The sequence below is a fragment of the Salminus brasiliensis genome, chromosome 17 (assembly GCF_030463535.1).
Source record: "Salminus brasiliensis chromosome 17, fSalBra1.hap2, whole genome shotgun sequence".
NCBI lineage: Eukaryota > Metazoa > Chordata > Actinopteri > Characiformes > Bryconidae > Salminus > Salminus brasiliensis.
In genome coordinates this window covers 31,956,531-31,982,348 of record NC_132894.1, presented here as the reverse complement: position 1 = coordinate 31,982,348, position 25,818 = coordinate 31,956,531, and the positions used below count along the sequence as shown (strand labels likewise).

Below are 25,818 nucleotides of genomic sequence, written 5' to 3'. Positions count from 1 at the left end.
AATATGGACAAAAGTATTGGGACACCTGCTCATTCATTGTTCCTTCCGAACTAAAAAGGGGGGGGGGGGGGGGGGGGGTGTTATACCCATCTAGCCCACACCTGACATTAGGCAGCACGGTACCAACAGGTTCATGTTTATCTGCTCCACATAGTCCTATTCTATTGCCAATACATCTCTACAGAGACTAGATAAGCTGTGTATCAGCAATGGGTGCAACTTAAAGTAGCTAAATGCATTCAACAGAAAGGGTGTCCACAAACATTTGGACATATAGTGTAGCTAATATGGTCAACCAGAGTTAAGCACATTCACTTACCTTTTCCCAGCAGACAGTAGTGCGTGCTTGGCTCTGAAGGGCGTGTAGAAGGTGAGGGATATAAGAATGGAGTATATTGACCAGGGACAGTCAATAGATACCTGGGAAACAAAGGATCATGGGACAAGGATTATTAACTATATGACGACTCCTTATCAAAGCCATAGTATATCAGGCCCAAAACTGAGCAGTTTTCTGTCAATAATAATAGACCACACAAGTCCATGTTTTACAGTGAATTTACCTTACAGAGGTGGACTACCACTGTAAAGCTACACACAGCTTTAACAGGCCAAGAAGTAAAAATGTCCCTAAATAAAGCTCAATACAGGGCAGCCAATCAGAACTCATGTCATTTACATATACTTATTACATATAAAATCAAGGGTATACATAAAAATAAGATATATCCTTATCATGCTTTTGTTGGAGTAACTGTCTCTACTGTCAGCACTGCTGTGAAGATCTGATTGCATTTAGCAACAAGTGTGTTCGTGAGGTCAGGATGTTGGATGATTATCACCACCCCACCTCATCCTAACTCATCACAAAAGTATGAGCGGGCCCTGTCCATCATTCCAGTGAACTCCGTGCCACTGCTCCAGAGCTCAATGCTGGCTGGCTTTATACCCCACAGCCCACACCTGGCATTAGGCAGGTAGCTGAATTCACTTCATCAGAATGGAGGAATGGGGGTGTCCACAAACATTTGGACAGCATATCAGTCTCTAAGACACAGTGGCAACTACAGGCTGTTTAATTCTAAAGGATAAAGAGAGGTCAAAGAGTGCTTTTTGGTACATAAAAGTGAACCACAGGTAATACAATAATAATATAGGATATGTGGTTGTTAAGGTTTTGTACATGTTGTTTTCTGCTCCATACCTTTTGGTCGATGGAGGCCATGCCACTGTTGTAGCGTGTGCGACTCTTGGGCCGGTGCCGGACCTCTCCGTTGGTCAACCGCTCGCTTTCGGCCCGAGCTGGAGATGAGGGGATATGGCACAGCACCTCCAGCTGGAACTCCAGGATGTGGTAGGGTGGAGTCGGGGGCAGTGAGATGCTAGTCACCTTCTCTGAGGCCTGGATGGACAGAGCAGCTTCCCCCACCAGCTCTGCAGATAAATAATTATCTGTTAAAGTATTTTGTACTTCAAGAGGAAAAACAAAACAAACCAAGTCAATAATACACTTTGTTGTTTATATTTTTACTAAAAATAAACTGCTTTTCTGGGAGTAACTGTCTCTACTGTCCAGAGAAGAGGCTTTCTACTAGATTCTGAAGGAGCACTGCTGTGAGGATTTGACATATAAAAAGTTGACTATCGGCACCGTGATAATCGGCATAGTTCTATTAATCTGTGACACTCCGAGTAGCCCCCACGTGTGGCTTATACCCCTCACCTCCGGTGCTGGAGAGGATACGGGCGGAGCAGGAGGAGGTGTGCAAGATGGGCATGGAGGCGGAGTTACTCATCTGCAGGGCGTCACCCTTCTTCACCGCATAGTGGCCCGTTATTATGGTGAACTTCACCCGCTGAGGGAGCCCTGCCAGCAGGCTCTCTGCAAAACAAACCCATCTGGAGGTAAGGCGAGGCCAGTTGAAGTCATGATTCCTTATTCAATAAAGTGCGGACGAGGCCTTTAGAGCCTAATAAACCTAATGAAGTGAACACAGTCCTTATTCAGGGGCCCTGCACGCACTTACTGCTGTCTGCCCAATTTATAAAGAACATAAAGAACCTGTATGTAATAGAGATTTGAGAGTGTGCAGAACCATTTAAATGGGTAAATAACCTTTAAGAGGTTCTCCATAGTCACAAATCTCTATAACAAAACATTTTTTTGTGTGCACAGCACTGAAAACTCAGTGAGAACATACACCCAGAGCGATGGGCCCTTGCTCAAGGGCGCCTCAGCTCAAGGGCATCTCAGCTGTGAATGCTCATCCCAAAGATCGAACCAGCAACCTTCTGCCCTGAGATAACTTCTCTAAACCTAGACTGCCCTGCTATAATATACTCAGAGCTAACCAATGACACACTTTTAACAGAATGACTGACAGCCAGCCTGACCTGTAAGTGGCTCGATGGTCAGCTGAGGCTCCTGAGAGTAGACGTCATACTGCACGATGGGATAAACGTGGGGTAACACAAACTGCACCCGTCCCACTGTAGCACACAGCTGCCGCAGAGTATAGGTGCCCGCCTTCATACTCTGTGAGAGAGAAAGAGAGAGAGAGAGAGAGAGAGAGAGAGAGAGAGAGAGAGAGAGAGAGAGAGAGAGCACAAGAGCATGAGTGATGAGACAAAATGAATGACAGTGAATGACTAAGAGACAGAGTGTGCGGGTGAGTGATTTACTCATCTTGTGACTAACCATCAAGGATGACAGAGGGATATTCATGTTCCTGCTACTGTGGGATGTGCTATTAGCAAACGACAGGCTGATTTATCAATCAAGTTGTGCATCAAATAACTTTGTGCCAAATTATGCTGCATTTGCGAGTGTGGGCATTGCGTACAAATGTGGCACAGGCGTCATTCAGAGGCTGGGTGGGGGGCACGTTCCTCCTGTTGTGGTACGTTATTTAAGACACTTAAAAGTTATCTAAAGTACGGGACAATAACACCATGGAGAACCACCTAAAACACGCAAGTGGAGGAGTTGGATCTGCAGAGGGTTTGCCACATTTATGCACTACTACATGCATGTAGTAACAACATAGTAACCCTTAAAGTGTAGGAAAGTCAAGGCATAAGAGGTTAAATCAAAGTAATCAAACAGAGCTGCAGAGAACTGCAGTTAATGTGTTAATTATCAGTTCATTTTCTACAACAGCAGCTTGTGATAACTTGCTGAAGTCCGGTTTGTTAGATCACATTTACTACATATCAAAATTATTCAAAAAAAGGACTGTAAAATCAGGAAACTCAATATAATGGCAGAAATACTGGCTTCTCTAAGAGCTACAACTACGACAGATTGATACACAAAACAGAAGCATTTCTCACTGGCGCAGTGAAGACGATGCTGTTGTTGCCGGGCGACAGCGTCACATCGTTTGTCTTTAGCATCTGTGCTCCGTCTTCTACGGTGAGGGCAGAGGCTGAGGCGCCGTGCGTGTCCAGGGATGTAGTGCTGTCGTTCCTCCGAAGCAGCAGGTGAACGTTCTTGCACACCACTCCGGTTGAGTTGAGGGCATTGTCTGTAGGGCTGCGGTCCTGCATCTCGTAGAGCTCCAGCGCGGCTGCAGCTGAACTCTGCGATGACCCGTAGGAAGGGTTTGTGGCTGGGAAAGTGACGATACCGTCAGGGCTGACTCCCGGGCGCCGTTGGGTGCCTGTGGGTCCTGACCGCATGCCTGGCTGCTCCAACGTGAAATGAACGCTGGCCGACAGCTGCTCTAGCCGTACAGGTACAGGCATCAGACTGCAGAGACGCAGCTCCAACTGCAGGGCAGCGCCCACGTGCACCGTTGCCGTGGCTGGCAGAAATTTCAGCTCTCGCAGCTGAGCGAATGCGCTCATGCTCAGAGCCACGCGCTGGTCTAGAGGAGACGAGAAAGTCATTAGAGAGGGGAAAAAACAGCTAATTTATTTATTTATTTTACCCAATTTTCTTCCCTAATTTTTAGTAACTCAACCCACTCATTAGTACTCTCCCCCCCATCACATGTAATGCTTCCGAGGGTGAGGTCTGAGACATTCCTCTTACCAGCCACCTTTCTTTTTGACCTGCTGCCATTGCTACCTCACTGGGCAATCAGCGTGTACTGAGGAAAACGCAGCATACCCAGCTCTGATGGGGACAGCTGTGTTGGCCTACATCACACTGACGTGATGTGAGAAAAAAAAAGAGCGAGCCACCTACCCACCCAGAGAGAGCAGGGTCAATTGTGCTCTCTAAGGCTCTGGATGGTGATGGCAGGCCACTGATTCAAGCCAGTAATCCTAAGGTCATAGTGGCAGCGCCTCAGAAAAACAGTGCTTTTTAAAATTATTATTTTAATCTAAAAATGAACCTGTGTTCTCCGAGGCCGCCTGATTAGCGAAGTTGAGGATTTCCTGGCAGTAGTGCTTCCTCTCTTCATCCGTCAGGTTGGCATCACTAGCCAGCAGGGCACTTGTCTGCAGGTAACTGGCACTGGAGTGAAGGAACTCAAAGAACAAAACAACTCAATGCACAGCAATGGATTAGGTTTGAGGTGAGTTGCAAGCAAATTTAAAAACGTAATAAAGGGGATTTTTTTCGGCTTTAGGAGGGGGCTGGGCTTAGTGAAGGATACTCCTCTGTCTGCTGGAGCTGTTTCTGACATTCTGCAATCTGTTTGCGTGTGTGTGTCACTGGCAAGCTCCAGCCTTCTGACGTGTATGACTTCAGAGAGTCCAGCAGAAAGGTTTGTGCTGTCTGGGGGTCGCCTTTCCTCCTGTAAACACACACACACACACACACACACACACATACATACATACACACAAAAACACACACCATCATACTCAAACTAAGGGCAGGTCTTCCTTCCAAGCAAGTGGTAACTCATCTGTAGCATTACACTGAAACTATTAATTTTCCCTGCTAGAGCTGCCACAGTCAACTATAAGTACCATCATTATGAAATGGAAGCATGTATGAACAGCGGCAGCTCAGCCACAAAGCATTAGATCACGCAAACTCACAAAGCAGGGGTGCTGAAATGCGTAGCACTCCTGGCCGTAAAAACGTATGACTCTGCGTAAGCATGACTCTGCTGGAGAGGCAGAAATGTGTTCTCTGGGGGGTTTAATCCCGCCAGGAAAACGATACCTACTTGACTGTATTATACAAACAGTAATGTTTGTTGGTAATCATACTCGACCACAACTTAAAACACTGTATTGTTGTATAGTGACTAACATGTTTGCTTTTAGCTTTACTGTTTCCTTTTTTCCAGGGGGGTATGATTTTATGTTTAATGGGTTAATACTTTTTTTCTTCAGGGTTTTTGACTGAATGAACACAAATGCCTGCCAAGTACGTTGGAGGCTGTTCTAACAGCAAAAAAGGAAACCACTCTATATTAATGCTCATGGTTTTGGAATGAGTATGTCCACATACTTCTGGCCATGTTGTGTATTAACACAGGGAACAATTCCATCTGCAATTGGTTCTGATTTTTTTTCCCTCCTCGTTTTCTGTTTGTGTAACTGCTGCTGTTTGTAGGGAGGTAGTTTCCTGTGCTTTTCTAGCCGTAGGCTCAAAAACACTCACATGTAGAACTCAGCAAGGCTCTTCCCCACCAGCCGAGCGGAGCGCATTCTCCCAATAGCTCTGTACATCTCCAGAGCAGCGTGGGACAGCTCCTGGTCCCAGACAAAGAGAGAGGGAGAGAGAGAGAATACTGATTAAGTGCAAGATAACGTTAAACAGACAAAGTATGATGAACATAAGCACCTTAAAGTGAACAGCACTGAGACTTGACTCAGGTCTTACCAGATAGTGTTTTTCAAATGCTTCCACCGATGATAAGGCTTCTTTGAGTTTTTTATATGGGCTTTGAAGACTGCTAGCTATAACAGAACCACAAAAGCCAGGAGTCAGATCATCTGCGGACAACCTTCGCTCAGAAGTGTATTTTGGTGATGTAATCTGGCTATCAGAGAAGCGGTGCCGCTGTGCACGCTCACTAAGAACAGAGCTTAAAGTTAATAAACGAAACAGCACTTCCCCATGACAGACAGCGCTGTTGCCATGGTTACCTGTCTCTGGTCTCTCTGCCCCCAGGCCTGCCAGCAGGTCCACAGTGCGGTTCAGCTCTTCAGAGTTGGGCCCGTTCTCCGAGACCAGACCACACATGTAGCCCAGGGATTTTAGCTGAGAGCAAAAAACAAAAACAGCATGAAAACACGAGACAAGCACCGCTCAAGCCTTCTCATCTACACGGAGTGCAAGACCCGACTCTGAGGAAGATCATTCAGAGTTGTTGCTTTGTTTCCTTGAGTTATGGACCGACATGCAGTATTGTACCAAACTGTACTGTACTGGATCTAGCATGTCTGTTAGCATGGGGCTAACATATTAGCTTGATACACTTCACCAAATGAACCACTGTCTGCTGCCGATCTTTACATGTTAACAATTCATTTGTTTTTGAGAATCGATACAGTATTGCAAATCACACCACAACACTTTGATATAGATATAAGACCACCGTTGCCATAGCGATACTAAATCCCAAAATACCATGCAAATACAACAGCTTACACTTTAAAGTTTCTGGAGGGTAAGAAAGCTTGTGAAATTACCCTGATAATGTATACCATGTATTCTCCATGCGACTGTATGCACCAAACCATGACCTTCGTACCGTGACGAATGCACATAACGTTACACCCCTAGTAAATGCACAAGCTGCACTGCTGTAATGCACGTTTTACAGTAAATACACCACTAGCAGTGTTACAACACTGTTATTACATGCTTTTTAAAGTAGGTATTGACTAGTTTAATCCCAATCCAGTTCAGAGTCTTTAGGCAGTGTGGACGTTCTCAGAAGATTAGTAGCTGAGGTTCTGCAGTGTGGAGCTATTTCACAGTGGAACATGAAAAGAGACCATAATATCTGACCCTTTATAAAACTCTCACTGAAACGCTCTGTTTTACCAGCGGGAGAACCGGAGAACCAGCTCACTCGCCTTTCTCTGTTTATAAACCAGCACTGAAGAACCCATTCAGAACCGAGTGGAGGCTAACGCTAATGCTAACACACACACTATAGAAACCCAAACAGCACACAGCACATTCACCCACTATAAACCAGTTATTACACACCAGTAGACCAACAACCACAGATATCAGTCCAGATTGTGTACCACTACACACACACAGGAAGTGATTAGACTGCAGTGCTGTTGATTGGTCGGGGAGGAGAGTCAGACTGGATTATAAGATATTAAACACTATAAAACAGAACGTTTCATTATATTTCATTTCATTGAACTGATACTAAAAATAAAGGGATTTTACTGAATATTTATCATCAGCTCATCTGATCTAAACTGTATGGCTGGTTTATTTATACAAACACAAAAACGAAGTTGGGCCGGTATCGGCTGATATCCAGCATTAAGAGACTCAAATTCAATCAGGGCAAAAAAAAAAAAAAACCTGGATCGGGATATCTCTAGTAATTGCGTACATATGGGACATATCTGCAACACTGTCCTGGCAATGTATAAAAACAAGCACAAGACAGGGAAATATAAATTAGCTACTAGCTTGAGGCATTTCTGCTTAAAAAACATGAATAATAATTCATTTAATAGCCAGCGTGACGAGAGTAAACACCATTTTATTACAAAATCACTCAGCCGCTGAACGCTGTACAAGGTTTGCTAAAGGGAAAGTAAGTGGACGTCTACATTCTTCAGTTTAGGACAATATATTTCAGAAAAGCCTTAAAGCTGAGCCTTTCTAAGTGAGTGTGAGTGTTTTAGACGCCTCAATCACTTTCATATCACCTGCTTAATTCATTTGTTCTAATTAATTAAGCAATTGGGTGCCACTTTATATTTATATAAGTGTCTAATAACTGTAGTTTACACATTAACAAGCATATAATAATGTAACTACTGGTAATATATGAGCAGTACATTACAATAGTACAGTAAGAGGAAATAGCTCATTACAGCGACTGAGATGCACTTCTCAATAACTCTGATATTGTATAAATGCACAAGCTGTACCACTGCAATCCATCTGTAACAGCAAAGACCTGCATCAAATCACCTGTAGACACACTGTTGCTGTGTGGATTATTAATGTGTAAGTACATCATTATTAGGGAGACTTAAAATACAGTACAATAACCACCCTCACTACCATAAAACACCATCCACTGTACATGCACGCCCTGACTGGCACACACAAACCCAAACCCTTTGCAAAGAAACATAGGTGTTTATGGGTCCCACCCCCTTCCTGAGCCTTCTGTCTGCACTCTGAAATTTTGCAGATATGGACAGAACAGCACCACTGCCCCCACCACTGTCTGTGGGGTTTGGATTAAGAAACTCGCCGAAAAATAAACTGATGATGATTTTTCTCTCCTGTAATACATACATTATCCCGTACGTTGTTGTCGTCAGACACTTCTGGCTGCCCTCTAGTGGATGCATTGCTTAACATCCAGGTTAATGTAAGGCAAGTATGTGGGCAGTGACATCGTTTGATATATTGAAGTACTGTGACATGTTTTGCAACACTTTATTGATTTTCAAAAACACAGTATTGTGTTTAAACCACCAGACAGAGGTGTTGTCCTCAAGATATATTTTTTTCTGTGATCTATATTGTGATACAGAAAAAAAAACAAAAAACACATAAGTGACCAAAGTTTACAAGAAGTCAGCGATCTAACCTACCATGATATTCATAACACACTCAGTGTATCAGAGATTGGAGAAAAATAAATGATAGAATGGTAGATGGGTCATGGAAAATGAACATTGTGGACATTGCAAGTCCTGCCATGCGACCACTGTAACAATGCAGAGACGATGTAACGTGCAGCCATACTTGCCAAATATTATATATACACATGACGTCTAATATCATGATAATCGTATCGCCAGTACACAGCCCTGAACATGTGAGACTTGGGCTGAACTCCTCTTTTGACTACTATTACACATCCACAGAGAGCCGTCCATTACTGAAAGTAGAGCTGGGCAATATGACTATTTTACTGTATTGTGTAAAAAATTGTACACTGTTGGTTCATTTTGTCTACATGATGAAATATTGTAATAAATATCGTATATAGGAAAAACTTTCTTTAAATATCGTAATATCATTCTTTCTCTAACTGGAAGCGTTCTTGGATCTGCTGACTACAACCAGGTTACTTCCGCACTGTTTTGCTAAAGGAACGCCTTAAAGCCCTGATTAACTCATGCATGACACCCTTCTGCGCCGGCTATTTTAAAAGCGTGTTGATAGCAAGTCACCAGCAAACAGGAAGCTAACGGCTTGTGCGTGTGATTATCAGAGCAAGCGAACTCACTGTGGTTATTGGTGCTGTATCTGCTACAGCTTACACCAAGGCTGGTCTCTTAACTGGTGTTGTTAACATGTTGAGCTCAGTAACAGTTCTTGCACTCTGCTATACTATAAATCCAACAGTTCACTGCATGGTTCTCTGTGTGTGTGTACATGTGTGTATGTGTGTGAAACGGACAGAAGTAAGAGGCGCAGGACCTTCTTAATAACAGGGGTCCACTGTGAGTCATAGTACCTTCTCAGTAGCGTATGTCCAGAGGCCGACAGTGTGCGAAAAATTTGCTTCCAGCTGCGAGCGATCACAGCAGCCCTCAATCCTGTGCAGCACCTCCAAACAACTGAGGAACACCCAGCAGTCCAGCGCCCCATGAAGAACAGACACCTGCACAACAACAACGAAGAAAAGAAAAGTAGAGCAGCAGCAATGAGAGTCGGACTAGAACACTGGGAAGGAGGCCTGACTGGAGGCCTGACTGGAGGCTAGAACAGTAAGCCCTGAAGACAGTTTATTGGATGATTCATACAGGAGATTCTATTGGTTGACTTCACACAGGAGTCCTCTTTGCTGTTGTTGTTAACTGAGCAACTACAACAAATGGGACTTTTCCAAAGCTAATGTTTCTATAACGAGCCAGTTAATGGCAACAGCTGTTTAAATAACTGCTTGTGCTAATGTTTAGTCTTCATGCAGACGTTCTGCTGTTATCATTAACTATGTAGCTAGATTACTCATTATAAGAGTCTCTAGATGTGTCTCTTTTGGGATCCAAAGGATGAAATAGATGTCTGAAGATCAATCCTTGATCAACATGCAGTGCTTCTGGGAGAAGTGGATGGGTGGATAATCTGTCCATCTGTCAATCAGACTGCATGGTTGACTGACAGATAGATGAGTTAATAAAGGGACAGAGAGATAGCTAGACAGACAGGTGGTTAGACATATAGAAAGAAAGAAAGAAGACAGACAGGTAGCTAGGCCAATGGAAAAACAGGGACAGTAAGCTAGACAGAGACGAAGAGATAGACAGACAGACAGGTGCCTAGACAAACAGACAGAAATAAAGAGACACAGACAGACAGGTAGTTAGGCCGATAGATAGAAAGACAGAGAGACAGTTAGCTAGACAGAGAGAGACGGACAGACAACAGGTAGCTAGTCAGATGAAGATGGAGAGACGGACAGAGAGGTATCTAGGCAGGCAGGCAGGCAGGCAGAAAGACAATGCCTGATACAAGGTTTTTGTGCAGCAGGGAAAATGTATCTCCAAAATAGTACTTTTACAAGAGAAGAAAAATCTTCTGCTAACTGGTCTAACTAGTGAAGTAATGTGCAGTGAAGTACAGTTTCTAAATTGCTCTGTGTAACCGCCAAGGGCAGAGAACACTGTCTACCACAACCCACAATGTTTCACTGTGTGAAAGCAGCCTCAGCGGTGTCCTTCAGGGTCCACAACACTGTTCAGACTGAAAACTGAGCATTAGCAAAAGCACACAATGACTGATGATTGTGGTATAATATGTGGTCATAATGCCAAACCCTACACACCCTGAAAGAAGAAGCTAGTTACAGAAGTTATTGTGCTTACTCATAAACACACAACCATCACTACAGATCTCACAAATGCTGGTATACGGACAGTCATTCACTGCAGAAACGCAGAATTGAGAGCAGCAATCAACATACAGAAGCTCCTGTTCAAGTTCAAACTGACCTTAAGCTCAAGCTCAAGATGGCTTCAAAAAAAATAAAAAATCTGCGACTAGTGGCATATAGTTTTGGGTATTTCCCCACTTTGTTGATGAGCTTTTCCTTTCCATCATCCACAAGGGCGACGTGACATCAGTAAGCTTTACAGAGCCAGCCTACTTTAAAATATTGGAATTTCATGTAAATTTAAAGTCACAAGACATATCAATGTCTGTGGTGTTGTTTTGGTTGCAAAGTAATGTAATAAATGCAATCATGTGTTAATTACTAATTACTTTCAAACCTTTAGCCAGCAGATTACAGCACCTTACACCCCTTTAAACACACTCACCTCCAGCAGGCGCAGCTCCTGGACGCAGTTGTGCAGCAGCTCCAGCGCTCTCTGTGTGACCTCCCAGGGCCTCTGCAGGAAGATGAGCAGCGTGCACTGGCGGGAGAAGAGGTAGCTGCGCAGGTCAAGCAGGCTGGCCTCGCTGCGCTGGATCAGCTCCCTCTTCTCCATGTCTATGGGCCTGCGCAGGAGCAGCCCATTCCAGCTCCGCACTGGCTGGCAAAATGAACCCAGCCAGTTTGCTCCATCTGGTCGTCAAATAAAACCCAAATGAATCAAGCTTGTTAACTTCTGTTCATCAAGTTCATCTACATGTGCTGTGGTAAACATCTTCCCCAGTTCTCCAAGAGTTGCATGCCTTGAATGGCCTGGTGCACCCTTAATAGTGCTTTTGGAGATCAGATCATGGTAATTTTTGACTTGTCAACATGAAAAGGCAGGTGTAAACACCCAAACCGGATCACTTGCACCACATTTAGAGGTGGTCAGAGACGGATCTCGTTCACATTTAATACAAGCGTAAACAGAATGCATTTTCTGTAATTGGATTTCTGTCAGGCAAGCAGAAATATGTCTGTCTGAAAAACGTAAATACAAATTATAACTACTGTGGTTCTTGGCTTCTCTGTGGCTCTTTTTTAGAATTTTAGAAAATTGCTACATAAATTAAACTTCAAAGAACAGACACCCTGAATTCTTCAGAGAAACCTTCTTGCCAAGGTTTCAAGATATCAAGTGAGGTAGGTGTGCAGAGACCACTGTACCTCCAGCGCCGAAGTTGAGCACATACTGAGTGAAGAGAGCGTCCAGCTCATCATACTGGACCAGGGCATCTTCATACTGCTGCAGCATCTCGAACACAAAGGCCAACTCCTCCTGCAGAAAGCAAAACCACTGAGATCAAGCACTGCAAAGCAGAAGGAACGCGGTTAGATAAGTTCATACTTGCCCGCATAACTGGCGTCGCCTTTATTTTTAGGAGAGAGAAAAATAAACTGTTCCTAGATCAGCAGTCTTATTCCGAAATGCTGACACATGGACCCTCAGGGGATTAATTAGCACTTGCAGACAGTGAGAGCACAGCGATTGCCACTGGAAGTGGGAGAAGCTAAAATATTTGGATTCAAGGCATGACTTTGTTTAGTTTAAATTTTATAATGAATCTTCTTAATGATTTGATTACAAAAAAAGTCAAATGATTCAGAGCATCAGGCAATTATGCAGAACTTCACCATCATCCTTTCCACCTGAATATTTTAATTATTTCAAAAAGGATAAAAACTATATTATTTTCTGAATAGAAATAGCCATAATAGGGCTCTGAGCTGTCCTGTGGACTAAGGTCGTACCACTATGAACCAAGGATCACTGGTTTGAGGGCATACTTTGATCAACTCTAACATTCCTAGATTGATGCAGTTGAATCCCCGCCTTCAGAGCAGTGCCTCACAATGCATCAATATAAATTTGACCCCCTAATTGCAAGGGCTTAAGGTAATTTTCAATTTCCACCCACCGGCTAGGACTCCTTCCACAGGATGCCATCAGTGCTGGGAGGGTAGAGGCTAGCCCATACTTCCTCCAAGACACAGGAAGCAGCACTGCATCTTTTCATGCTTCCACTAATGCAACATCACTGGGCAGCTAAACACGCTTGGAGGAGAACACCAAGTGCCAATTCTGCTATGTCAGCTAACTTAAACACCGGCACTGGCTAGCACCCAGCTAAATGATGGGGGGTAGAACAATCCTACCACCCAGAGAGAACGAGTCCAATTATGTTCACTGGGACTCTCAGTCACAGATGGCTGTATTTTCACCAGTCTCTTGATGATTGAGCCAATGCTTTGGTTATGATAAAAGTACCTGGACCATGAAGTAGTCACAGAAGCTCCAGCCAGGCTCGGTGCGCTTCTCCCGCAGCGTGCGCATGTCGTCTTCAAAACGGCCCAGGTTCTTGGTAAAGGACATGAGGAGAAGAGTGCGCAGCTTTGTCAGGAAAGAGCTCCATGACTCCTGAGAGCGAGACGAGTCCCTCAGTGGGTCCGAGAGAGCAACACACCTTAAAGAGGAGGGGGGTGGGTGGGGAGGGAGGGAGAGAGAGAGAGAGAGAGAGAGAGAGAGAGAGAGAGAGAGAGAGAGAGAGAGAGAGAGAGAGAGACAGAATTATGAAGCAACTGATGAGAGGAAATGCCAAAGAGATTTTAGGAGGCAACACAAATGGTAAATATAGTTGTCTTATCTTTTAGGTGAAGGGTCTTTAAGTCTTCAAAAATTTCTAGACATTTTTTACAAACATGGTTCTTTACGGAAACAAAAGTGGTTATACTTCGGCATCACCTAAAGAACCTTTCATAGCACCTTTATTTTAGTAACATGTATTAGAGCTGGACAGTAATAATGCTTTTCACTTTCATCAACACTTGCTCTGGTGTTTGCTTAAATGTGACAGAGATCTGATTTTCTTTCTAAATCAGATCTATTAATCCACTTCAGGATTCTTGATTGCTCTTGGTGCATGTTACTTTAACTGATTTGGCGATGTGCATTCTGGGCATTTCAGAGCAGGTTTGTTCACACTAAAGACAGGAAAAAAAACAGATATGAAGTATATATACACTTATGTATATTATATAAATATATTATTAATATATATATTAAGGTTAAGTTCACATTCATAAAAGTCAGCGAACTGAATCTGTCTGTAATGTGAACGAATCAGTCCCTGAAACGGCACACGTACACAGTGATGGTTTTCAGTACGTCGATGGCCTCTGCTGGTTGATGCCGACAGCACTAAGCGCATGTGTATCTGCAAAATGATGCATGAAATCTGATCTGAGAGTTCATATTCATGTCCCTGTCTACAATCGAATGTGTATCTAGGACCACATATGAAAGTGACTCAAATCTGATTTGAAAAGATCGGCCCTGAATAAATCAGTTCTGTCACATTAGGGCTAAAGAAGTTCATGTAGCCAATTAAGGTCTGTAATGTAAACACAGCCTAACAGTATCATCAGTATCAGTTATTTGAATGTTTCAACAGCAAATAATGGTGTTTACCTTTTTACCTCTTCTTAATGTAACACTGAGGTATTTCTATACAGTGAGTCCAAGAAGTATTTGATCCCTTGCTGATTTTCTTCGTTGGCCCACTAATAAAGACATGATCATTCTATACTTTTAATGGTAGATGTATTCTTACATGGAGAGACAGAATATTAAAAAGAAAATCCAGAAAATAAATCTAAGGAATATATATTAATTGATTTGTATTTCATGGAGTGAAATAAGTATTTGATCCCTTAGTATTCATTAGCAGTTCTGGCTTTTACAGACCAGTTAGACACTCCCAATCAACTTGTTACCTGACCTGAAGCCACCTGTTCTCACTAATCACTTGTGTGAAAAACACCTGTCCACAGAATCAGACAGATCACACAGATTTCAAGTCTCCAACATGGGTAAAACCAAAGAGCTGTCACAGGACCTCAGAGTCAGAATTGTTGACCTTCACAAAGCTGGAATGGGCTACAAAAAGATTAGTAAGGTGTTGGATGTGAAAGTAACAACTATTGGTGCAATTATCAGAAAGTTTAAAGAGTATAACATGACAATCAACAGACCTCGGCCCGGTGCTCCAAAGAAGATTTCGCCTCGTGGGGTGGCAATGATGCTGAGAACAGTCAGAAATCGTCCTGCAACCACTCGGCAGGAGTTAGCAAATGACCTGAAGGCAGCTGGGACCACAGTTTGCAAGGAAACAATTGGCAACACTTTGCGCAACAATGGATTCACATCCTGCAGTGCCCGAAAGGTACCCCTGCTGAAGAGAGCACATGTGGAGGCGCGCCTCAAGTATGCCAATGACCATTTGAAAGATGAACCAAGTTATTGGGAGAAGGTTTTGTGGTCAGACGAGACCAAAATTGAACTTTTTGGCCTCAACTCCACCCGCCATGTGTGGAGGAAGAAAAATGCTGCCTATGACCCCAAGAACACTGTGCCCACCGTCAAGCATGGAGGTGGAAGCATAATGTTTTGGGGGTGTTTCTCTGCCAAGGGTACAGGGCTACTTCACCGCATCACTGGGAAGATGGATGGAGCCATGTACCGCACAATCCTGAGGGACAACCTCCTCCCCTCTGCCAGGGATCTGAAAATGGGCCGTGGTTGGGTCTTCCAACATGATAACGACCCTAAACATACAGCAAAGGCAACAAAGGATTGGCTCAAGAAAAATCACATTAAGGTCATGGAGTGGCCCAGCCAGTCGCCAGACCTCAATCCGATCGAAAATCTATGGAGGGAGCTGAAGGTCAGAGTTGCCAAGCGACAGCCCACCAACCTTCATGATTTAGAGAGGATCTGCAAAGAAGAGTGGGCCAAAATTCCCCCTGGTGTGTGTGCTAAACTTGTGGTTAACTACAACAAACGTCTCACCGCTGTGCTTGCAAACAAAGGCTTTGCCACTAAGTATTGAGTGTGTTTGGCAAGAGGGATCAAATACTTATTTTCCTCATTGAAATACAAATTAATTAAAATATATTCTTTAAAATTATATTCTGGATTTTTGTCTTGATATTCTGTCTCTCCATGTTAGAATATATCTACCATTAAAAGTGCAGAAGGATAGTGTCTTTATTAGTGGGCAAACAAAGAAAATCAGCAAGGGATCAAATACTTCTTGGACTCACTGTATATATTTATTAATATCATTTATTGATATCCTTGTTGTAGATCATTAAAGGTTAACCAGTAACAGAAACTATACTGTTGCCTGAGAGTGTTTCTACAGTGTGCCTTTACTGTAAAGCTCCCACACACAGCAGACATGAGTCATGCCTTTACATAGAGGCTCTGGGGAGGTGGGGCCTCAGGCCATAAATAGGGCCTGCCAGTTAAGTCCTCTCTAAAGTAGCACAGAACGGACAGCACAAAAAAAACAGCATGCAGTACATCTGATAGCACAGCCACCCATCCAACCACAGCACTGCACGTTTACATCTGCCTAAAAATGATGAAGGCAGGCAGATGACCTTCAGCTGGTATTAAGGGAGCAAACGGAACGGTGGGGTAGGGTGGGTGTTCTGGGCTGGGTGGACTGGGCTGCAGCTGCTGCTGGGCCGTCCTCACCTGTCGCTTTGCTTGTTGCAGAAGTCGTTGCGGATCTTGTCCATGATGGAGGTGCGGGGCAGGATGTTGGTTTTGTTCTTCTTCTTGCTGTCGCTCTCGACCACCACAATGAGCCAGTCAGAGGAGCCATGCAGCCGCAGAACGCTCTGCCACCGCTGCATTTCCTCCTTCACGGACGCCTTATACGCCTCTGTGTCCTAGAGCACGCAAAGAGATGAAGAAGAAGACGCAGAAGATTCAGAACAAGTTTTATAATTACATGCTTTAACACTTCAAAGTCTAACTAAGACGTTTTCCTGAGAATACAGCTAATAGTCAGCTAGCTACTGCTGTAAATACCATGGAAGATCTAACCAAGAACCATGTTTTTAACAGATATAAAAGACTGTAAGGAACCTTTACCAGATCAGAACTCTGTTTATTTAGTGTCACAACAACCATTCGTTCAGGCCTTGAAAACTGTTTTGCAGCACAATGTTGATGTTTGTCATAGTTCTAAGACGTTCTGCTGAAGGTTGTCATCAGGACGCTTTTGCTGTGTTGGGCAGAAGTGAAATAGAAAGTAGCAAGTTCGTTCCACAAGAGTTGGGACTGCAGGACAAATTAGAAAAGTGCAGAAAGATTGCACAGTGGTTTCCACTGCTTGCTTTGGTACCCACGGTATTACTAAGCAGTTGATAGGTGGTTACTATGCTATGATATTCCACAGGGCTGGGTGGTATGATAAAAATCACAACATTTAAATACATTATAATTATTATAGTCATCCTAATACTTTAACTTAACTCTCCCACACTAAGTACAGAGCTGTTTATTTATATATATTTGTTTCCTACTCCATCTAATTAAACACTACACGCTACTACACACTCCGCAATGAAACATGGTCAGTGGTCACTCAGTCAGAGCTCATTAAGCACTAATGACATCAACGATATTCTCCTAAAAGATTCTCATAATTTGTATCACAATAACAAAACTTATTCCAGTCCACGTTGCCCATCCCTAGTATCTAAGGTGGTTGCAATGAAGTTGCTATGGTATCCACGTTGGTTGACAGATGACACTTGCTCATAGTTTAGCCTACACATGCATGATCTGCAGAGCATAAAGCCGTATACAGGCCAGAAGACCTTTTTTCCATCCCTTGATTTTCTTTCTTAATCAAATGTTCCTGAGAGAAGGACACGCTAACGTGCGATAAGAAAGTGTTGGAGCTCATCTTTAAACTACTGGAGCAGCCAGAGTGGAGCCTTTCATGGTCAATCAGAGCGCAGCTACAAGATATTCATTAGATACTGCTGACAGCCATCATGATAGCTGACATCCAGTGCTTTTATATTTAGTCATTAGCATTAAATAAAAAGTCCTGATATATTTGCATACAGGTACAACTGCACTGAAAAAGTCTGTGTTAGGGGAAAGGATTGTGCTTGTTCATTTCTTTCTCCATCTGTTAAGATCATTTAACTCTATTCTTCTGACCCATGTTCCTTTTTATGTTCCTGTAACTCTGATATGATTATAAAATGGCAACTTTATCATATTTTACCTTCCATAATGAGGTTTTCCATCTCTGTATAGTGCTAATTGATCTATTTGTTTTTCCATATTGTTATCACCATTTCTAGTCTGAACTGTTCCTTTAAGGATGCTCTTAGGGGCTGCCTGTTGCATTTGGCTGAGACTGACACTTACGCAGCAGTCGGTCCAGTAGATGTGCAGGAAGGGGAATGTGAGGAGAGCTTTGTTTCCCTCTTTAGGGAGCAGCTCCTCTTTGAACTGCACGAAATTGGCCTCTAGGTGGATCATCTTTGGTGCTCGCCCGTACGACCTGCAAAAAATACATACATATATATATATATATATATATATATATATATATATAAATGGATAAATGCAAAAAGCACAGCTACAATTAATACTGCAAAACACACACTATCAAATGTATTAAGGGTGTATACACAAAAGTACACATCTGGCAGGACACGTCAATCTATAAAAGACTCATAAAGGCGCATATCTAATGCTTTAGCCTGGAGTGACTTTCCCCAGCAGCTTTCTAAAAACACAATGGACGGGTCACTAGCCTCTCGCAGGAACATAGCCTGAACTCTACAGAGCTGGAAAAGCCAAACCAGTTGTCCTAGTTTCTGCTCTTCCACTTAATAGACTGTTCCGACAATGACTTTTGCCTTTCAGGCAAAAACAGGAAGGTTACATAAGAAGGTCAAGTTACTCTATCATCCAAAGGAAAGGGAATGCCATGGTTCTGCTTCCCTAGTCTTACATATGACAAACAGCCCAAATCCATGCCTTTTTGCCCAAATTTAATGGTGGTCAACAACACAAACTTGTACCTGTAGCCCACATTTGTAATGCTTGTGAGTATAAACTAGCTTGCATTTTGGGCCAAAACAAGCTGGAAATACAATCTGAATGAGATATGCTATTAAAAAAAAACATAAAAACTGAATAAGGGCAGAAGATGCCCTGTCTCATCCTCCCCATTTGTCACTCACATTAATCCCAGCATTCATTCTAAGTAGTAGTAAATCTCCTCCACTTAACAGTAGCTAGTTAGTCTGTGTGTTGGAGCTCATCAATATTTCAGTTGTAAGATATTTAACCTGCTATGGTTTAACTGGTGTGATTAACTATGACATACAGCCTTTAACTTAATAATTAATTCCTTATGCTTCATGACTTTTATTACACCCCAAGGATTACCAATTGGTAACAACATTGTGGTAACAGAGTTGTTCCTGAATTATAACAATAGAAAAAAGCCAACCCTGGAGAGAACAAGGCCAATTGTACTCTCTCAGGACCCCGACTGCAGCAGCGATCCTCTGGTCATAGTGACAGCACCTTATTCTGCTGGACCACTCTGGGCCCTCATCACATGTCTTTCCAATGCTAATCCAGGTGGATTGAGTTTCAGTTCTCAGTTCTACAGATATGGGCATGAAAAATCTTGGCCAACCGCATCAGCCTGACATATAAATCGTAATCCTCCTGGTCCCATAAGCCTGAATGATTGAGTAGGACAGGCAGGCTCACCTTCTCCACTCCATCGGCTCTCTGGGCAGCTGCTGTGCCAGCATACTGTAGAGAGCTGTAAAGAGCGTCTGGTCCCCGGCACCTGCAGAAAGACAAGCACGGCTGCCATTACTCATCTCTCCTCGCGTTAAAGGAGAACATTTTCCAACCTGATCTCCATCTGAGGAATGAATACATCTCAGAAAGCAACAGACAACATGCCCATAGTGGCCAGCTTAATAGCCGTTAAGCTGGCCACAGCTCGCAGTACTTTGTGAGTTGCATTCGATTGGCTAAGCACACTTCTGTGCAGAACTGCTTTTTTATCATTCAGACGAAAAACAAGGTGTTGCTTTTTCATCATCAAATACCACTCTGTGTTTGTGTGTTTATGCAGGGTGTGTTTCAGGGCTTTGATTTCATAAGTGAAAGTGAAACATGTGCATTCGTCAAATGCTTCTGCTGTGGCTTTGTGCCGAGAGGGGGGCAATACGACCACATTTTCTCATCTTCATTATAAACAATGGGCTTTTCTGAGAATACTGTAGGCATCATCAGTATTCCATTACAAATACCATTATTAGCCATATTATAAATTTATGAAGCAAATACTACATAAAATAAAAGCAACTACTAAAATCTAACATCACTAAAGTATTTTGTCTTTGAAAAACCATTGACTATCTTCATCTACAGTGGCATCTGTCAAGGGGTGGATCTATTAGTCAGCAAGTGAACAGACAGTTCTCGAAGGTGATTTCTGAGACACCTCCAAAACTTCAGGCAGGTCTTGTGGGGTGTTTCCAGCATGCAGTGGTCAGTATCTTTCAAACAAGCTTTAAGAAAGGACAACCTGTGAATCTGCAACAAGGTCATTGACACCTCAGGCTCATCGATGCTCATGGAGGTCAGACCTCACAACTCACAACTACAGCTTTAAGGATCTGCTGCTAACATCTTGGTGCCAGATACCACAGGACAACTTCAGGGGTCTTGTGGAGTCCATGATTTGAATAGTCTGATCGGTTGTGGCAGAAGGACCTACTCAATATTAGGTAGGTGGTGCTAATGAGAGTATATAAGAATTGGGAGAATAATAGAAGGAATCATCCAGGGCTCAGCAATCAGCAATAGCAAACAGCAGTCCGCACTGGATGTCTGGACAAGAGTCTTTCAGACCAAGACAGCGGCTACCTAAAGGGTTTATTTGTTTGTTTGCTTGTTTTTAACAATTGCATCTTCTACACTTAGGGCCTTCAGTATTTAAATACACTAGGAGGGGGACAACTGACCCAAGCCTCCTCCGACACATGCGCTGTCTCTTTTCCAACATCAACATCACTGGTCACCCAACGCACTTGGAAGAAGTTGGGCCGGGTACCCAACTGCGCCTACCACACCCCATGCCGGCCAGCATCACCCTGAAGTGTTGTGGGGAGAAAGAGAGCCCCCTCTACGCATCCGATTAGAGCGAGGCCAACTGTGCTCTCTCAGGCTCCGGCTGCTGATGGCTATAGGTCATAGACGCAGCTCCTTAGTCTGCAGGACTATTTGGAGCCCTATCTAATTTAGTCATTTTACCTTGCTTATACAGTCTATTCTTGTCAAAGGAGGTGGTTCTTGGCCACAGTAAGTGGTAGACAGAAGTCAGTGGGCCGATGCTTCAGCACCGACCTATTGGCTCCTACTGTGTGGATGTTTATGCTCTAGTTTTCGGTCAAGAGGCCAAAACATCGTGCTTTGGTATTTCTCCCTATAGAGCAAGCACATTCGTAAGAAAAGCCAATGGGCGTTAATGAAGCTATGGGAATCAAGGGCAGTGGTGGGTCAGCGCTTAAAGCTCTGGCCTATTGATAACAGGGTTGTGGGTTCGATACCCGGGCTCGACAAGCTGCCACTGTTGCCACCCTTGACCAAGGCAACCCTCTCGGCTACCCTGCCGGGTGCCGCCGCAATGGCCGCAGCAATGGCTGCCCACCGCTCCGGGCACGTGCGCTCACCGTCACTGTGTGAACCTTCAAGGCGGACGCCAAATTCAATCTGTATCCAACACTAACAGAGAATATGACTGTCTTGTTGTCGCCTTCAGCTGAGTAAACCGACCAAACGATGGGGATGCAGCAGATAGAGATCAGATTGAGGCAAAAAAATAATAATAATAATAATAATAAGAAGAAAATCAACAGGATTGAGGCAGTTTCTCCAAAGCAGTCCATCTTACTGACACACAACACTGCTGAACATGCCTTCGAGTCTGAAAGGTGGAAGCGAAAGAAGGCATTTCTCGTTTCTGTCATCCATGGAAAACACACACACACACACACACACACACACACACACACAGACCAGCACGAAGCAAACACACCTCCTTCAGTAAACAGGACAACATGCTGTATTATATATATTGACCACGTAGCTAGCTATCTCTCTCTCTCCCTGAGCCCCTAAACTGTGCTCCAACCTACGGACCACCCTAAATAGTGCAGCAGACTGAGGGGGGACCGCTGCACCAGTTAAGGTGGAGGGGAAAATGCCGGGACGAAGCTGCGAATTAGGAGCACTAGCTAGCACAAGCTAGCTATACATGAATTACACACGTCTACCCTTAAACATATTTAACATTACCAGCTGTAATGATACACGAGTCTTCGTCGTTATCTCCATTCACTAGCCTATACACAGAGCAGCGGGCCTGGGCTGTCACTCCAGCAGAGCAGCTAGCTAGCTAGCTAACAGCCCGGCGGTTTAAAGGCACTGAATGCTAGCTGGCTAACTAGCTAACGCCTCATTTTAGGGGAACAGGGGGGCTGTCTGTTTGCTTTACAGTAAAATAAAACACAGCCTTCGTGTGTGTGTGTGTGTGTGCGTTTTTCTGAGGTGGCAGACAGGCGCTGAGGTCTGCAGCAGAGCCTGCAACGAGTAGCTTAGCTTGGGGTTTAGCTTAGCTAGCTCCAACTGCTAGCTAACAACAACCACTCACACGTCACTATGGGTTTGTTCTCCATCGTGTAGATGATGGGCTTCTCCTCATGGGGCTCCATGGGCTTGAGCAAGCTCGGCCTTAGTCCACCATGAAAACGTCCGTGCGGTCAGCCGAGTTAAACTGTCGGAGCGCTAACACTCTCAGCGTCGACGAGGCCGCTTCGCCTCGCCATTTCCTATCTGCTGACAGGGTGACGACGTCCGGAGTGTGCGAGAGGGGAACGGCGGTGGGGCGTGTCATTCGCAAGTGCTCGCACCCTATTCCCTATGCCCTACTCCCTACTTTTGGTATTTTGGCTCAACAGCAGAAAGTGGCTTCATATATATATATATATATATATATATATATATATATATAGAGAGAGAGAGAGAGAGAGAGAGCAGCTCTTCATATATATATATATATATATATGGCTTCATATATATATATATATATATATGAAGAGCTGCTGCTCTATATATATATATATATATATATATATATATATATATATGTGTGTGTATATATATATATAGAGCAGCAGCTCTTCATATACATATATATGGCTTCATATATATATATATATGAAGAGCTGCTGCTCTATATATATATATATGTGTATATATATATATATATATATATATATATAGAGCAGCAGCTCTTCATATACATATATATGGCTTCATATATATATATGGCTTCATATATATATATATATATATATATATATATGAAGAGCTGCTGCTCTATATATATATATATGTGTGTATATATATATATATAGAGCAGCAGCTCTTCATTTACATATATATGGCTTCATATATATATATATATATATATATATATATATATGAAGCCACTTTCTGCTGTTGAGCTAAAATATCAAAAGTAGGGATATATATGTGGTTGGTGTGGCACAGCAGATAAAACCACTAGCTGCCAGTGAGCTATTACACCCCCCATGTGGGAGACCAGTGTTCGATTCCCAGTCTGGGTGACTGTATGCTGCGCTACACCAACAAGAGTCCCTGGGCAAGACTCCTAACACTACATTGGCCCGCCTGTGTAATACGAGTAATCTTGTAAGTCGCTCTGGATAAGAGCGTCACCTAAATGCCATAAATGTAAATATATATATATGGGGTCCTGGGGTAATTCTGTCTTTTACAAAGGGTTCTCTGTCATTTTATTTTGCCGTCTGGCAAATCTGGCATATCTGTGTTTTTCTTCTTCTTCCTCCTCTGAGAAAACTACAGGCTGAATTATATTATAGTTGGGTGTAAAGTCAGGCTGCTGCTCTGTCTGAGTTTTTTCCATTACACTTTCACTAAGGTCTGACAACCTAGTCCAAACTATCTACAAATATACAGAACGCTTGCGTGAATGGACTGCAACAGGCCGCATATGTTTCATGTGGAGGTGATAATAGGTGACCTTGTTCCCTATGGCCTACTCCCTACCACAGCAGAAGTTCACGTCAGGATCCTAGTCTAAAGCACCCCATGCTCTATGCATTAACACACCCCAGATAACATATGGGATATGGGTAGCTCATTTTGTCCACAGGTTCCAAGTTAGCCCCACATATGGATGCCCACCAGGGTCAGTGATGGGAACAGGAGGGGTTTCAACATTCATAAAAGGCCACACTTAGTTTGTGCACTGCACATGGGACTGTAGAAGAGAGCCATTTGAGATTAAGGTGGGCTGTTATGGTAGGGCTCTGTCAGGAAGCCCAACTGGGTCCCAGTAACAACACATGTTCAAACCCACTCAAAAAAGCCCATGCCCACCTGGAACCCTATTCCCAGTCCACATTCCACCCATGTGAGCCCCTTATATGAGTACCATGTGAGTACCGTATAGTCTTGTCCTGCTTTGTGGGCATTGGTTACGGTAACGTTCTGGACGAGTCCCTTGGCCTTTCCCAAACAATGATTGGGATACAGGCCATAGCTCTTACAAGCCAGTTGAGGTCTAAGACCTTGGTTAAAAGTTATCAGAGAAAGCAAATGTCATACCCAAACTTTTGCATGGTGCTCCTTTCCTTTTTATTACTCTAAAATGATACAAAACAAAAACAAACACTATTCTTGCTTAACGTTCTGCCTTTTGGAGATCAGTTCTTGTTCCACTCACTTAATTATGCAGAGTAACGGTAATTTACACTGAGGGTATGTCTCATTTAAAGGTGATAATACCTCCTTCCCTATGGCCTTATACCCTACTGCAGCAAAGGATCTCAGGATCTTATTCCTAGATCTGGGCGCATCATGCTCTGCACATGTTTGTGTCAAGTCTCTAGTAAACTTCATTCGCAAGTGGTTGCACCCTATGCCCTATGCCCCACTCCCTACAGTCAGCTCCTACATGTTCCTCAGAGTGGCCAGCAGAGAGCACCAGTACGTGACTGGCAGCAATACAACAAGCTTTTACTCTGATCTATTACTTTTTACCTGTGTACTAATCAGCCAAAACAATAAACCAACAAACCTCCTGAGAAAATACTGTGTAGATCCCCCTTGTGCCACCAAATCAGTTCTGAGGCATGGACCCCACAAAAGTACATGTACTTTTTCAGCCATTTATCCCACAGAAGACTTACTGAAGAAGTACATGTCCTTTAAATTACTAGCAGACCAGACGGGAAATATATTAACTGCCCATGACCCTGTGGCCAGCTCAAAAGTTATCCTTCCTGGTACCTTTTGGTAGGTACTGACCACTCCATACTGGGAACAAACCCCACAAGACCTGCCTAATGTTTCGGAGACATTTGGAGATGTCTTGGAATCAGATCATTTATTTACGTAACCTCGCGTCAGTTTTATCATGTTACTGCAAAAACTGTGGATTGCTTATAAACATGTAGAAATAATCATTTTAGACTAATAACAGTTTTATTTTTCGTATGAGGAAAAATGCATTTATAAGCAAATAGTTTAGAACATCTAATGTATCATCTTTACCTTCACCAGTAAAACAGTGTGCTGGAAAATATTTTGTAAATGTAATATTGTAAATACACAACTCTTCACTGTCATACAAAAAGTTTCATGATGAATGGACCAATAGAAATGCTCCAAAATGACTTAGAATAAAATCGTTGAATTGATTTCCATTGAAAAAAAAAAACATATTCATAATTAATACATTATTAAATTATTATTATTATTATTATTATTAATAATAATAAAAATAATAAATTATTTCTTCTCCTTCTATTTTAGAGATATCTTTAGAGTTTTGTCTTTTTATTTACAATATGTAAATGAACT

General features: G+C 43.0%; 1 protein-coding gene across 1 annotated transcript in view; it reads right to left on the bottom strand.

Annotated features, from left to right (window-relative positions):
* trappc10 (trafficking protein particle complex subunit 10) overlaps positions 1-22,750 on the bottom strand; it is a 28,330-nt gene extending 5,580 nt beyond the window's left edge. The window contains exons 1-18 of the mRNA XM_072659892.1: positions 22,559-22,750; positions 19,600-19,681; positions 18,235-18,370; positions 16,537-16,733; positions 13,264-13,459; positions 12,162-12,273; positions 11,398-11,645; positions 9,594-9,740; positions 6,058-6,172; positions 5,792-5,868; positions 5,570-5,661; positions 4,608-4,748; positions 4,344-4,459; positions 3,334-3,869; positions 2,395-2,536; positions 1,724-1,882; positions 1,205-1,434; positions 320-420 (exon numbers count right to left, since the gene is read on the bottom strand). Of these exons, the coding sequence (XP_072515993.1) occupies positions 320-420; positions 1,205-1,434; positions 1,724-1,882; positions 2,395-2,536; positions 3,334-3,869; positions 4,344-4,459; positions 4,608-4,748; positions 5,570-5,661; positions 5,792-5,868; positions 6,058-6,172; positions 9,594-9,740; positions 11,398-11,645; positions 12,162-12,273; positions 13,264-13,459; positions 16,537-16,733; positions 18,235-18,370; positions 19,600-19,681; positions 22,559-22,619 (2,888 nt within the window). The 5' untranslated portion in view covers positions 22,620-22,750. The remainder of the gene's footprint in view (positions 1-319; positions 421-1,204; positions 1,435-1,723; positions 1,883-2,394; positions 2,537-3,333; positions 3,870-4,343; positions 4,460-4,607; positions 4,749-5,569; positions 5,662-5,791; positions 5,869-6,057; positions 6,173-9,593; positions 9,741-11,397; positions 11,646-12,161; positions 12,274-13,263; positions 13,460-16,536; positions 16,734-18,234; positions 18,371-19,599; positions 19,682-22,558) is intronic.
* Between the last annotated feature and the right edge of the window lie 3,068 nt (positions 22,751-25,818).